The sequence below is a fragment of the Actinia tenebrosa genome, unplaced genomic scaffold (genome assembly GCF_029948245.1).
Source record: "Actinia tenebrosa isolate PJP-AT-01 unplaced genomic scaffold, QUT_ActTen_1.0 PGA_scaffold6__47_contigs__length_16458017, whole genome shotgun sequence".
NCBI lineage: Eukaryota > Metazoa > Cnidaria > Anthozoa > Actiniaria > Actiniidae > Actinia > Actinia tenebrosa.
The window spans coordinates 2192177-2207011 of record NW_028292583.1 but is presented as its reverse complement, the minus strand read 5'-3'; the positions used below and the strand labels follow the sequence as shown (position 1 = coordinate 2207011).

The window sequence follows — 14835 nt, the reverse complement described above, 5'->3', positions numbered from 1 at the left end:
AGGACCATACTTCCAGACATCGAGTGCTGAACCGTCGTATGGACTTACGTCGTATGGACTTACGGCTACGCTGGCGATTTCAACACCAACACCGCTATCCCGGGAGGAATTACAGACTGATTAGGAAGCTCGGCCGAAGCCTAAGGGAGAGGTTAGTCGGCCCCTAGACCATAGATGATTGACCCTTGCTATGACCAGTATACCTAAAATTTCTTTTGCGTCACTGATGACTAAGCCCACTCGGTCACTCCTTTCCGTGTGGGATGCATAATTGAAAGACTTTGATTGAGTCCGTCTATTGACATTAGATAAACTTGAGTTAAAATCAAAATCGAGGTTCTACATTTTCTTACCTTGAAGATATCGATTAGAAAATATAAAGGAAGGGAAAAACTGAAATAAGCGAGAATAATGGATAGGGAAATGCGCGCCAATTCAAGCTTGCGCACAAGGATTTTTTTCATTTCAGAAAACAGTAATATCATAATCCAAACCAAAAATCTACTGCATGCCTCAAAATGTAATGTAAGTTTTGTGGATGGAGAAAAAACCGTAGAAAAACCTTTAAATCAACAAACTAGTACTCTACCGACTTACATGTGATGCCGAGTAAGAAACTGGTGGGGGAAAAAATCTTAAAACGGGCTAAATTTAAAAAATAACCACGCAGAGCCAAAGACGTGCTATTTCGCAATGATCACAGAACCACAGAAACCAAGCTTGGGCTACCTGTGGTGTGACATCACGTGAAAGCGCGCTATATACTTACCGTATGCCTAGACATGCAAACTAAAGATACCAGAAATAAAGTCGAGTCAGAAAACAAATCTTTTGGGTTGCATTCACTTGAGAAATTCTTATTTATTGATGATTGATTAACGGTTTTTGTGATTTATTATATTTAGGTCAATGAGGAATCTTAGAGATTTTCTTGTGTTTTATACCGAGTGCAATCTAATTGAGCTTGACGGTAGAAAAATTCTTTACACCCCCTAACTATGGGTTAGGTTAGAATATGGTTAGGCACTTTAATAATAAAGCTGTAAATAAAACTTGACTAACGACTCTGAATGGCAGCTAAGACCTGAGTGAAACATGTTACTCTCGACATTGTGAGATCAAATCGCGTATAGTACTTTCTATAATAATTCCTTAATTCGTGAGTTCATTCGTGTTACAGTCAACTCTCGTTACAGCGGACACCCTCGGGACCGTCACTTCGTGTCCGTAATAGCGAGCGTCCGCAATAGCGAAAATTTATTACGATCATTTCTTTGTCAATATTTTTGTCGGGGATTTTCCTTCTGTCCGTAATAGCAAGGTGTACGTAATATCGGGGTGTTCGCAAGGCGAGAGTTGACTGTATTCGTGTACAAACATCTTTTTTTTCATTATGCTTTATATTGTGTTACAACTTAGAAAAGGTTAATGTAGGTGTTATGGTTTTCTGGGTCAGTTTTGCATGTGCATTTAGTAATAAAAAGACTCTGGTCTTTGCCTTATTCGTTGGCTCTGCCTTGCCTGTTCGTTCCACGCTTCTGCAAACGTACTACAAGCCTGCATTTTCTTTCTGTGCAAGTATTTTCTCTTTATGATGACAGTCGCACAATTTTCTTCGAAGTTTCTCATTTTTCTATTTGCTTCCAAGAATGTGATATTTTCAAAGTTTTCTCCACCGAATGAGACAATTTCGTCCCCCTTTTTCAGCAAGCTTCCTCCCGCTGTTGTGGAATTTTCAATGTCTAGAATATGTATGGGCAAATCCCCGTACGGAGAACAGACTCCTCCGGCAATAGTGAATCCCCACCCTCCGGTATTTTGCTTCCTGTAGACTTTAGTTCGTAGAGTTTGTTTGTCGATGTATTTTCCAGTGCTGTTTGAACGTTGAAGTCGACGAGATGACTGTTTGGCTTGCTCAGAAGTCTTTCCAGAAGGGACGTTATTTGTATACATGGACGAGGGCCTGATACATCCAGAGGAGCTTCTTCTTACGGGTCTGTCTGGTGGAGGTACAAAAGTGTCCCAATTAAGTGAGGCTCTCTGACGTCTCGTTGATGTCGGCCATGTTGCTCTCTCTTCTTCGTCTTCGATACGACTCACTCGCCTTAGAGCCAGGCTCCCTCTTGCTCTGAGAGAACCGCGGCGCAAAAACATTTTGGGCTCACTGGGCACTTTTTCCTCGTCTTCGTCAGAGTCCACTTCAATGATGGACTCAGTAAGGACCCTTGATTTTCTGAGAGACCCATGACGTAGGGGCGTAGATTGATAACAAGGGACATATTCCTCATGTCTGTCCAACGCCTCTTCTGTAAAGCGCTCCGGGAGGCTTTCCGACAAGGTGCTCATTGAAAACGTCGACATGACATCAGACAAATCGTCATTTTGAATTGTGGAATCTTGTGAAGGAGTAGACATTGTCATCTGTGAATAAATTAGTAAAAAATATTTCATTGAATAGCCCTTTATTTCGCGAAACATTGACTCCAATACTACCCAAGAGGTAAGATACGAGTGCACTAATGCTAACAACACCACCTTAAGTTTACTTCCCATATGTATACTATAGTTTGAATACGGGAAAAGTAAAATGGTTTGAGGTCTTACCTGTCTCGCACACCATTCGGACGTATTGCTCAACATGCTCAATCGATCATCATAATCATTCGCTTCCTCATCAACAACTCCATCTTTAACACTCTCTCCCTTGCAACTTTTGACGTCATCGTCTCCATTAGCAACGCCAACAAACGACGTGCATTTTGATTCTCGCCTGACCAGTTTAGCAGGTTTGACCAGAGGACTGGGAATATTTCTTGAGACTACGTCGATGACGGTGCTTACAGACTTTTTAATGACGCAAGAATCATTTGCCATTTGAAGGACACTTCTTTTCCTTGATCTTGCCTTGGGGGAAGTTATGTCAGGATCTCCACTATCAGTTTCAGGTTCCTCAGAGGCGAACGAAGACAAAATTCCTTTATTTCCGTCTTTTGATCTTTCAATCAAGAACTTGATCACCGGTGGAAGAGTTCGTATAACTACCAGCGCTGAGCTGTGAGTGCGACCTCTTAGCGTATGACCATTCACCTCGATTAGTTCGTCACCAATGCGGACGCTGCCAGACTTGTCCGCTATGGAGTCTGGTAAGATTTCTTTAACGTAATGTTTCTGAAGTGGAGTATCAGCACCACCGACTAAGACTAGACCAAGGTAGCCATAATGTGGTTTGACAAGCTGGAGAAAAAATTATAAAAAAGCATTAAAACACTTGATCATCAGACCACGAGCTATGCCACCAAGATGTGGTAATTCTTTGACCCTTGAGGTAGTGTGGGGCACTTTTGGTTAAATAAAGAGATTCTTTTGCATCTGAAAACGTTTTTATAGTGAGACTAGTTCTTCGCGACGAAAGTTTCAGCTGCAAGTGTAGAAAGTAGTGCTATTCATGTTTTCATGCGAAGTTCTCGCAACGTTTACGCAATTCGTGCTGAATTTTAAGATTCACAGACTTCTTTGTTAGCTAAGTTTCCTGCTTTGTTTAAATTTCCAATAAAAATCGTTTTCTTTGCATAAAACATTTTCTATTGCAGCCCTTACACACAATTTCATTGCTAAAAACGTCACCTTCTAGAAATTAAGGATATTATTAGCATTTTATATTTTTTGATAACATATTTTTCGGCTGATGATAAAATGCCGGATACACAAAATCGTTTCTTTTTTTCTTTTTTTCGGTTTAATTTTTTCTTGTTTGCTTATTTTCCAAAAGTGTTCCTTTCCTTCAATTAGCAAGCTTCCTATGTTTACAAAAACATCTTCGTTTTTCTTTCGTTTGCTAGGATTACCGGAATAAACAAAGCTCTTAGTTTGTCTATGTTTTAGCCCGTTAATTACCAAGGAAGGTTATCCAGAAAATAAACTAGAAAAATGAAAACTAAAATAATAAACAAACCATGAACACGAAGTAGGGGTAATAAGACGGATGCGCGCAAGATTTTTGACGGGAAGATCCAACCAAAGTTTTTCAACCTCAATAACAGTTAACACAATTCCCCCCCCCCCCCCCCCCGGTGTTTTTGAAAAGAAAAGCAAATGAATTGAAAAGAAATATTGATAATAATATCAAAGCAGGTGTTATTTTCTAGGCTATTTTGAAAATATTTTCGTTTGTATTTTATACGACAACTACAAATTGCAACAAATAGTGCAACGTTCACTCTAAGGCTGAGTTAGCAATATATACAATAAGATAAGTCCATTAAAATGTTGGGTATTTAGACGAGAATTTCCTTTTTAATTTGAACGGATATTGAATTGTCATTTTTACAACGTGCTTCATTCTGCACCTGTTGCCTTCGAAAGACCACTAGAATTCATCCCAAACCACTCAAGATATCAAAAAAAGTTCTTTGAATGAGGATTTTTACACTAATTTACCACAATGTTTTCCAAAAACAAATCAATTTGTAAGTTTATTCATGCAAGAAGTTTAAAATTATTTTATTAGGGAAGAAAGGAAATAACTCAGGAATATATATGTTTTGAGTTAATCGAACTAAGTTTTAGTTGTTTTTTTTTCGTTGCTTGAAAGTAAACAATGTAAAGCGTACTGTTTTATCATATGGTTTTAGTTTCTAACAATTCTTCAAGAATTATCCTACCAAAGATAAATATTTTCTTTAATGAAAAATACAAAATGTGGCATACTTTCTAACTAAGAAGCAGGTTTGCTTTGACATTTATTATTCCCTAAAACTTGTAGGGTTAAATAATTGATTGATACACGACGGATTATTTATTTTGATTCTGACCAATCGTCTAGTTTGGCCGCGGATTTTAGCCTTTTTGAAAAATTGTTTTATCTCTATATTTATCGAAATTAACTGTCGACTTTTGGGTTGCCGAAGCAATATCAATCCAATGATTAACTTTTTCAATTAATTGGGATGTATAGGCTAACAATTCATCCTTTTGTATCTCACTTAGATCTATTGAGTGAATAAATAATAACAAATAGTTGTAATTTGTATGATGATTTCAAAACAATTGGAGAAAAAAACAGTCCAAAAACTGTGTGTTGTTATTGCAAAAAGCATTTCTTATCTCTCTCAGTGTGTTTATAGCGATTTGAATTCGTCAACTATTTGTGCTGGTGCATGTGTTGAGCAAAATAGCTTGAATTTCAAATAACTATTTATGTGTAAAACAAAAGACTCTAATATATACCCGAGCACACACAGAAACGCCAAACAACCTTACTCGAATACCAGCAGAGTTCGATCAAATGCGCACAACTCAGTGATTTTTTTCCAATTTATCTTACGTTCGTAACCTAACAACCTTAAAATCAAATCATTTATATGACTCTTAAAAACTAAACTTAAAAACATTATCAGCACTATATATGAGCAAATTTAGGGTCGAAGCACAAACGGGCGTCACCCGGTAAGTCAATTGAAACAAGCTACGCTTCAAAGAATATATTATAAATACCAAAAACTACCGCATAACAAAATTACAAAGATTAAGTCAAATTTTCTTATATCATTTCACAGTAAAATTGAAGACTATTATTTGAAATTGTGTACGAAGTAATGCATATTTTTCTTTCTATTGTTTGACTTATGTAAAATGAATTCAACTTCACGAGAAGAAAGAGAGAGATCAGCCATGAAAACCATTTTAGCGTAAAAAAGCCATATTCTGTAGTCAACAATTGTTCTGTAAAAATATATATACACATTGGTGTCATGAAGTACTAAACCATTGTAGTGCTAGTGGTATCAATTTTAAAACGTACATACTGTTGGCTTTCGAGGCACACGTGGCTATAAATTCTGCTATAAACGCGCGCTTTTTTACAAACACTCATGTATATTTTTATATACAATAAATCTGAAAAATTAATTCTCCAAAACTTTTCGTACTTTTTTAAAGACCTCGTATAGATACCTTTTTATTGTTTCAAAATCTCTCAAAGAATTCTTCAGTTATATCATTTGACCACAAAAAAACATTAGCGTATTGTAACTAAATACCAACGTTCCGAAATTTAAGCAAAACACTAATTTATACTAGTTACAAAACTCTTTACACTTTGTACCTCTACGGTGAAGATGCCCTCGTCTTTTTGTATCTCATTGGTTGAAGCGCTCTCTTCTTTTTTTACAACTTCGCCATCATCTTTTCTACCCCATGGGTATTTATACGATCGTACTGAAGTTCGCGGGGTTGTCGTTTCTCCCGCGTTTGATTTCTCAGTGTTGTTTTTCTGCCAAATTGTTAACGGGTGCCTCCAAGTTGAACTCTCTTCTCTATTCTTCACTGGTCGACATGTTTCTTGATAAACTTCATTTGAGAATGAAATTGCTTTGAAATCTCGTCTTTCTGTGGTACTATTTCTACTTTTGAGAAATTTGCGGGCTTTAGATACGAAGGATAGCGAACTTAAATCAAAATTCGGAGCCTTCATTTTAACGTTAAAAACTTGAGGCTCTTGAACACGGCTCCAAATACATCAGTAGAGCAGGTCACTATCGGGTATTTAGTATATTCCTCGTGCTCTCATTTTTTTCTGACGATTATTCTTGAATGGTAGTTATGAATGACGACCCTTTAGGCCATCTGTCTTAGCACCATCAAATCTTTCATTCACCTTTGTGCCCGCTTACAAACATAATCAATCCACAAAGAAAATGCAAATGTAAACTCGTAAGACTAGCCGCTGAACTAATCAGCTATTCAGTGCAAAGAACCGTAGAAAACCCTCCAATTCCATATATGGATTATAACACGCACACACACACACACAAACGATCAGAGGGAAATCATTTCCATTCGACAAAGAAATATAGCATTAAAAGTTATCTTAACAGTAAGAAAATTAGAGAGTTTTTTGGCGGTATGAAAATGGCAACTTTTTGGTAACAAATTGTTAGTGACACACGCGTTGGACACGTGCGCTTGTGTGTTTTACAGTGAGACCATTCTTAGACACTTCATACACGTGTGTTGAGCAAATCAAACTCCACACGTGTGCGGATCGTAATCCTATAGCACAGACCAATTGTGTACTTATAATAAACTAAGTAAATAGAAATAAAAAACAGTGGAGAAAAAAAAGAAAAGTCAATACAATAAACCGGTACAAATAGTAGTATTGTTGGTTGGGGATCAGAGATCGTATGTGAGGCTTGATCTTAGGAAAGAATGAAAAGACAAGGAAATCTAGAGGGATTCAAAACGGGTACCAGTCGAACACATTGACTATTGATTCCTGACTGAAGTCTGAATCGAAGCACTTAAAATACTTTAACATTTTCGCCAAAGAACAAAGAGCCTGGCAGCAATTTTTTAGCCAATCAAAGCATAAACTATTAGCTCGTTAAGCTTTGATTTGATATAGGCAATTCATTAAAGAATTTGAATAGTTATTGAATAGTATTATTGATAATCTCGACCTTAGTGGCCAGTCATTTGTTTTGTTTTTAATGCTGACTGTTATGAATAGCTCTGTCTCTATGTTTTTATGCTGCGTTCATGATGTATGGCAGAGGGGTGGGGGGGCAGGTTAAATCTTTAAAAGGCCAAAAGAGTTCTTAAGACCCCCCCTTGAAATCCCCCCAAAAATAACTATCCCCCGGGCAATCTCTCGTAGCTTCTTCTGAAAATTTTGCATCCCCCCCATTCTCTGAAAAAAAAATTCAAACCCCCCCCCCTCCCCTTCATTTTACTGGTAAAAAATTTTCCGATCCCCCCTAAATTTATATGTTTCTAAATAATTCGAAGTCTTCGTGTTTCGCATAGTGTTCCAAATCCCGTCGAGGGTCAACCCCTGTCTTAAGCGACCAACAGTGTACTAAAAAACCTCGCGTAACGACCAGACTGGTTGCATATCTGTAGAACCCGAGAGCGTGGGCGAAATCATTTGCGAACGAAAAATTAACCCCACGAAAATAAGGAAAAACGATTAATCTAAAACATTAGAGGCATCATTTATTTTGCTGTTGATGACAAAAATGGAAAGAAATTATTTTTTAATAGCTATATATATATTTATTACAGTCACTGTAATATAGTTTTTCAATATGCTAATGACGTAATATCCGTCAATTACCCACAATGCGTAGCTTGTAAACCACGTGACTGGAAGGGACCGCGAAAAGTTGAGCAAGTTGAAATTTCTTGGAGAGAAGGGAATTTAGACGGATTTTTCATGTTTTCTTCACGTTTTTCGTCCTTTTAGCTCCCCTACACGACTCCAGAGCCGTTATTTATTATCAATAAGTATTAAAGTTAGGAAATATAAAGAAAATATCGATGGAAATGAGCGAAGAACGAAGCAAGAAAATCCTTGAAGGCTTCAGGTTGTATCCTTTAGATGAAGTGAAATTTTTCAGTACACATGAAAAATAACGTTATATTTTTTAACTTAACGTCTATTAATCCTCAATGCATATTGGTACAGGTTATTTAATGTTAAATATTAGCGTTTAATGCATTTAAAAGGCTGTGGCAAAGCTAGGAGTGACCTTGAAGTGAGCTACTTTGTCGCAAAATTTCGAGTTCAGTATTGTTTACTTTGGAAGCGGTAAAAACACAACCCTACAATGTTTTTTATTTGATCGAAAAAATTAGTTAAGATCTACTTTGATCTTGATAGAATTCCTCAAAGAATCCAATGAACTCACTGCTTAAATCTAAACCTATCAGACAACTTCTTTAGACAAAATTATATAAATTACAATTTTAAATGGTTGTCATCGTAGTTGTGTCACAGTGACTTCAAACGCTCTTTGTACAGATTTTGTACAATATAGATATATTTTTAAAAGTTTAAGTTTAGTACTCGTTTTCTACAATATAATCTAGTATACAATTTTTATATTTTACTCAGCTTCGATTATTGTTTTGACTGATTTTACTAACAACCAAGTCCACTGTCAAACTGCCCAATGAATATAGAATAGGCGTCATTTTATTACCATGGTTATTAATAATGTCGCTTTGGTTCAGTGAGATTATTAATTTTCTTGTTATAAATAGATATTTTGGTTCATGAGATTTTTTCATTCGCTCAGAACATCATGTGTTTTGACACCTTAAGATTCTATCTCTTAGATTCTATTTGAGATAATATCCATGCTACTCATTTCAAATGAAATAAATTTCATTTTTAATGCATTATTTAAGATGGAGAACGACTTCTTGTGAGCTCATTTCAGCATTACAAAATGTCGACAATGTGCAAACAAGTACCAAGAGAATAACTCTTTAGCCCAAATTTGAACTATCCAAGTGTGTGTAGCACTTGAGTTGATTATGTAATCATCTTTTTGGTTGCCTATACCGGTGTAATATTATATAAATTTTGGAGTCAGTTTTATTACAGTATTTAAAATCTCGATTTATAAAAACTTTCCAGATTTATGATAGAAATAACTTCTTTAACTACACAAATCGTCCTTATGCAATTTGTTCCTAATTACTACACGGCCAGTTTATTATACTGAAATAAGCATTCATATCTTTGTTTGGAAACAGCCAGTTAAATATACTGAAATAAGTGTTAATACCTTTGATTGATAGAATACAAAATGTGGTACTTGAATATCTTTGACTGGAAACAGCCAGTTAAATATACTGAAATAAGTGTTTAATACCTTTGGTTGACAGAATACAAAATGTGGTACAGGAATATCTTTGTTTGGAAACAGCCAGTTAAATATACTTAAATAACTGTTCATACCTTTGGTTGACAGATAACAAAATGTGGTACAGGAACAACAGTTTATTACTGAAACGAAAACTAATTTCTTTCACTATTGTTTACATACAAATTTTGTATAACATTTTGTGATAACACCCAACTGCCAAAATGCATGAAGATTTCATTATACTATGAATACTTCACCTTCAAGTTTTCTGTTTCTCAAACTTAACCTTCATTTTTTACATAACATTTGTGTGTTCCAATGAAGATCCATGACATTTCAGTGTTTGTATTGTTCAAGTTGTGCATTCTTTACTTTACTGTTGGTATTTGTGAATATTCTTACACTGATACGAGGCTAACCCTGAGTAAATGAGTCTCTAATTAAGGGACACAGCAGTAATTTGGAACTCGAAAAAGGTCTATTCCTAGAAGTCGAAGTGTCTAAGACCAATAGTTTATTTTCCTTAACCCTACAATAGAAATTGGATGAATTTAAGAGATGCCGACAATGGGAAAATACTATGGCAAGGAAGTGAAGATTTGTAAGTATAAGAAACATTCATTTCTGTGCTTATTTATTTGTGTTATAGTTTTTATGATGATAGTAAAGTTAGGAAGTATTCATTTTTTTGAGAAGCGGGGAGGGGAGTAGCCTGCATCACATCCAGAATTTTCTTTGTAAATACCGTCTGTGAAACATTGCTTGAAAGCTTGTTCTGGACCCCCCGCAAATTGCGCGATTATATATAATAGATTCTGATTGGCTGTTAGCCATGCTCATTCTATTGTGAACTCCCATTGGATAACACTATCAAACAAGATGTGGACAAGCAAAGCGTCCTAGTTTTCAAAATGGCGTATCCTATTGATGAGGATCTTTGGACTAGAGCATTTTTAGAAGTTTTTAGAAGTTTTTGCTAGTAATAGATGTTAACATGTGCCTGAATTGTTAGCCCCCAGCTTAGCTTTGAGTCTTAAAATGGCTTCAATACCTTGCATACCTAATGATGATAACGTTAACATTGAAGGCCCAGGGTAAGATTTGAAGGCTTAGGGTAAGATTAGCTATTCGCTAAACCTGGTGTATTTTATGAATACTTTTTAACCTTCTTAAATAAAGTTATTATTAATTTATTTCTTATTTTTTGTTTTGGTAGATCTGTGCCAGGTGTAGAACATGAAGGTAATGAATTTTACAACAATAATTCTTCATTCTGTGTTATTAATTAATAATAACATTAACAACAATATGATCAGCTACAAAGGACTTGGCTAAGAATATTCCTTATTAAGTCCATCACAGCAGTGTCACATTGTTTTGAAACAAAACCCATAACAATAGCAACGTAAGGAAATAAAAATATCAACACTGCATCAAAAATACCCTTTATGGAGTATATTAAAACAGTGCAATGCTTTTATACAGAAGGCCTTTTAATAGCAGCATGATGTGACAAAAAGATACTAAAAATACTTTTTGCTGTTGATCATAAGTTCCTTGCATCTGGTTTTCCTTCAATATTCTTATTCTTCACCTATACTTTTCATCGTTTAGTTGATAATGAATAGTTTTGAGTTTGCTAAGATCAATGAACAAAATATTTATTTATATACAATTTGCATCAAAGTATCTAATCAAAATTATTTTTAATTAATTAATTTTTAATTTGTTAGAGCAGACTGATTATTCTGGCAGCTTTTGGTGATGTGACACATGACCCTCAACTTTTATTAACAATTGATTTGTAATTTTATACCAACAGCTAGGGTTCCTAAAAAGATATTAAAATGTAAAGCTGTTTCTAGAGAGATAAACTTCTCGTCACAAGAAGAAATGAATAAGTTCAGACTTGAACAGAAGGTCTTGTTTAAGGGAAAATGCTTAGAAGGTGCGTAGAAAACAACTGAGTAGATAGAGCGTGAGCTGCGTCGGTGTTTCTAATGAAACAGTAGTGATAAAAAAGTAAATTATACACCATGAAAAGATGAAAAAACTGAAGTTTCGGATGCTAGTCCTTTGTTGGAGTAAAAGAGCAATGAATAGATAGACGCAATGTTTATAAACATTCATAACTCTTTTCTTTGTGTATTCAGAGTGGTATTTTGATTTTGGATTTGTGATTCCATCATCTACCAACACTTGGCAATCCCTGATAGAAGCGGCACCTGAATCACAGATGATGCCTGCAAATGTCTTAAAGTAAGTTCCACCTTTCAGCTTAGTGCAGGTTTCGTATGACTGTGAAAAATTCACGGCACAAACACGGCCATGACACGGCAATGGATATGCCAGACCAATCACATTGCATGAGAATTTACTCTCCATCCAATCAAATACACTCGGAACACGGCATAAACATGGCATGGACACGGTCACGCCAAGTTCACGGCAATGCCAGACCAATCACATTGCGTGTGAAAAAAATCAGCCAATTAAAATTCTAGAAAGCATCACGGTCATGGCACCTCACGCTTATGGCACTGAGCTTTTCACAGTCATACAAAAACTGCACTGTGTCAGAACATTGGTTATCTAATGATATAATAATAAGCGTTATTTATCAACCTTAAATAAAATATACCTTAGATTTACTTGGTTGAAATTATTGATATATACAATATTTATATCTAAAAAAGATGAACTTATGAGCCTGGTGGCCCTAGGTATGAATGAGTTCATATGTCTATTTGTCCTTGATGTTGGAATCCTAATTGCAGACTGAACATTAGATCTGAGGTTATGTGTTTTATTTACATTTGTATTTATAAATATCTGATTTGGGTGATTATCGGTATTTATTGTGCAATGTATAGTTTATCTTTTGACATGGTATAATTTTTCATCCATTCTCCATTTCACTTTGAAGTTAAGTCAGAAAATTAATTCTTGTTATTAAAGTAAACTCATTATTTTTTGTCTTTTTATTTTAGTGGAAATGTTGTGATAGAAACAAAGTTTTACGACGCTAACCTTCTTGTCAGTACATCAAAAGTACGGGTCTTCTATGTATAAAGGCATTCTGTCTGTCTGTCTGTCTGACTAAGAGTCTGTCCATGTCCTTCCTCTCAATGTAGATTCGCTAGAATATTAATATACAACAGCCTTTAGTATCATTACCCAGGTGATTATAGAAAATCTGGCTCACTGATTGGTTGTATATTAATATACAACAGCCTTTAGTATCATTACCCGGGTGATTATAGAAAATCTTGCTCCCTGATCAGTTGAATATTGATATACAACAGCCTTTAGTGTCAATTAGTATTTTTACGCAAGTGAATATAATAAATATAGCATGCTCATCTTGTCACAATTGATTTCTTATGCTGCTATATTCACCTACACGGGAATGTAACATGCACCTGCTTGCTCGTTTGTTGATTTGTAGCACTTGCAGAGATATAAACAAAAAACTCTCTCTCTCTCCATTATTTATTATATTCACTTGTGTTAAAGGTACTAAACAAATATTCACCTTACTGAATATCGGGGAATATTTACCTCGCCATTTTTATTCCCCAATATTTACTGAGCCTAAGGCAAATAATCATTAAATCTTTACCTCACTGCTAAAAGACTTATGACTTATTAAATATTCACTGATGATCACTTCACCCCAGCAAATGATTGTTAAATAGAACACCTCATTAATATTCGTTATTATTATATGGCCGTGAATCTTAGAGCCTGGACACTAGCAAATTGAGCAATCTGATTGGATAGATTGCATCGCGGACTGGTCTAGATTCTCTAGTATTAACCAGTCCGATGGCATATTAATCTTACGGCAAAAACATTTTGTCCTTTTCAATGAAAAGTGGTCATATAATAAAACTCTTATCAACCGAGCTTGGTCGGTCTGTACGGGATAATCTTGACCTCGGTCGGGTACAGACCTCGGTCAAGATTATCCCGTACAGACCTCCTGCTCAGTTAATAAGATCTAAATATTAATTAGTGTTTATGTAGTGCTTTTTTATGTTTTGGCAACCTAAGCAACTTCAGAGCAGTTGATGGCTTTCATTAATTAATTCTGTTAATATTCTTTGTTGAAGGCCAAAATTCACATTTGAAATTTGTGCATGTTGCAAAAACACAAAGACATCCTATGTCAATATAAAAAAAAATTCATTCTTTTTTGGGTATTATGTTGTAAAATTAATGTGAATCTTTAATAACAAAAATGCCAATTTTTATTAAATTTAAACCTACTAATGATCTGTCACAAATACTACACTCTGATTGGCTGATCTACCAGCGGTCTATTAGTAAACGACCACAGACAGTGAAAATTCACAGTTTTGAAAATCCAAAAATATGGGGGCGAACTTAATTTAATATTGTTAATTATTGGCTATCCATTTATTCGAATGATTAGTAGGTTTAGATTAAGACAAGTAGATCTCTCTCTACCCTGTGAGCAGAGTCCCCTTTACCTTCCCCCGAGAGAGGGGGAAGGTAGGAGGAAGGTAGGAGACTCTGCTCGCAGGGTACCTCTTGCTGTCTTGCTCTACAATTCAGCCTTAGGCCATGGGCTATTGACTCTAGGGGCTATTATTGTATCATGTGTGTAATGTTAGTCAGTACCCCTTGGTTCGTACCCATGTAAAAACTACTCTATTACAACAGTAAGTCGTTTGTTGGGACAATTACAAACATATTACTAATGTAAAATTCAGAAAGTTGATCCAAGGAACAATGAACTCTAACGAATTTTTTTTGACACTTATTTGTTAATATTAGACAGTTATGGTAGTTACTTAATCAATCAGGTATTTTGTTATGTGTAAGGACAGTCTGAACAGGGCAAAACGCATTTTCAGAACATTGGTAAGTCAAACTTATCAAATGACTACATAGATGTTTTGGTTTCTACAGCGGGAGGATGGGCAGGTTGGGCCCCAAGTTATTCTTGGGAGAACAATCTAACTAGGGCAACCCTTAAAAACCATTAACCAATCTCAAGGTAGAACACAAACAATTAAGCCAATCAGGAACCTCCATCTTTGAATCTACATTAAGGTTATCAAGGGCTGCATATTAATAGTGCATTCGCCTCCCACCTCTGGAGTCTTTGATTCAATTCCTGAACTTGGCATCAGGTGAGTAGATTTTGTTA

General features: G+C 35.6%; 2 protein-coding genes across 3 annotated transcripts; one reads left to right on the top strand and one right to left on the bottom strand.

Moving 5' to 3' along the window:
* Positions 1-846: 846 nt before the first annotated feature.
* Positions 847-6686, bottom strand: LOC116299227 (uncharacterized). The gene is made up of 3 exons (XM_031707856.2): positions 6104-6686; positions 2605-3234; positions 847-2421 (listed from the first exon to the last, which is right to left on the bottom strand). Exons 1-3 carry the CDS (start codon positions 6470-6472, stop codon positions 1471-1473), a joined length of 1950 nt encoding a protein of 649 aa, XP_031563716.2. The 5' UTR covers positions 6473-6686; the 3' UTR covers positions 847-1470.
* Positions 6687-8151: 1465 nt separating this feature from the next.
* On the top strand, positions 8152-14429 carry LOC116299228 (retinal rod rhodopsin-sensitive cGMP 3',5'-cyclic phosphodiesterase subunit delta). 2 transcript variants are annotated; one of them, XM_031707857.2, is made up of 6 exons: positions 8152-8369; positions 10195-10257; positions 10873-10898; positions 11479-11604; positions 11810-11915; positions 12647-14429. In XM_031707857.2, exons 1-6 carry the CDS (start codon positions 8320-8322, stop codon positions 12726-12728), a joined length of 453 nt encoding a protein of 150 aa, XP_031563717.1. In that variant the 5' UTR covers positions 8152-8319; the 3' UTR covers positions 12729-14429. The 2 variants fall into 2 exon arrangements, with proteins under 2 accessions (XP_031563717.1, XP_031563718.1); XM_031707858.2 differs by lacking the exons at positions 8152-8369; positions 10195-10257 and adding an exon at positions 10346-10750.
* Positions 14430-14835: the final 406 nt, after the last annotated feature.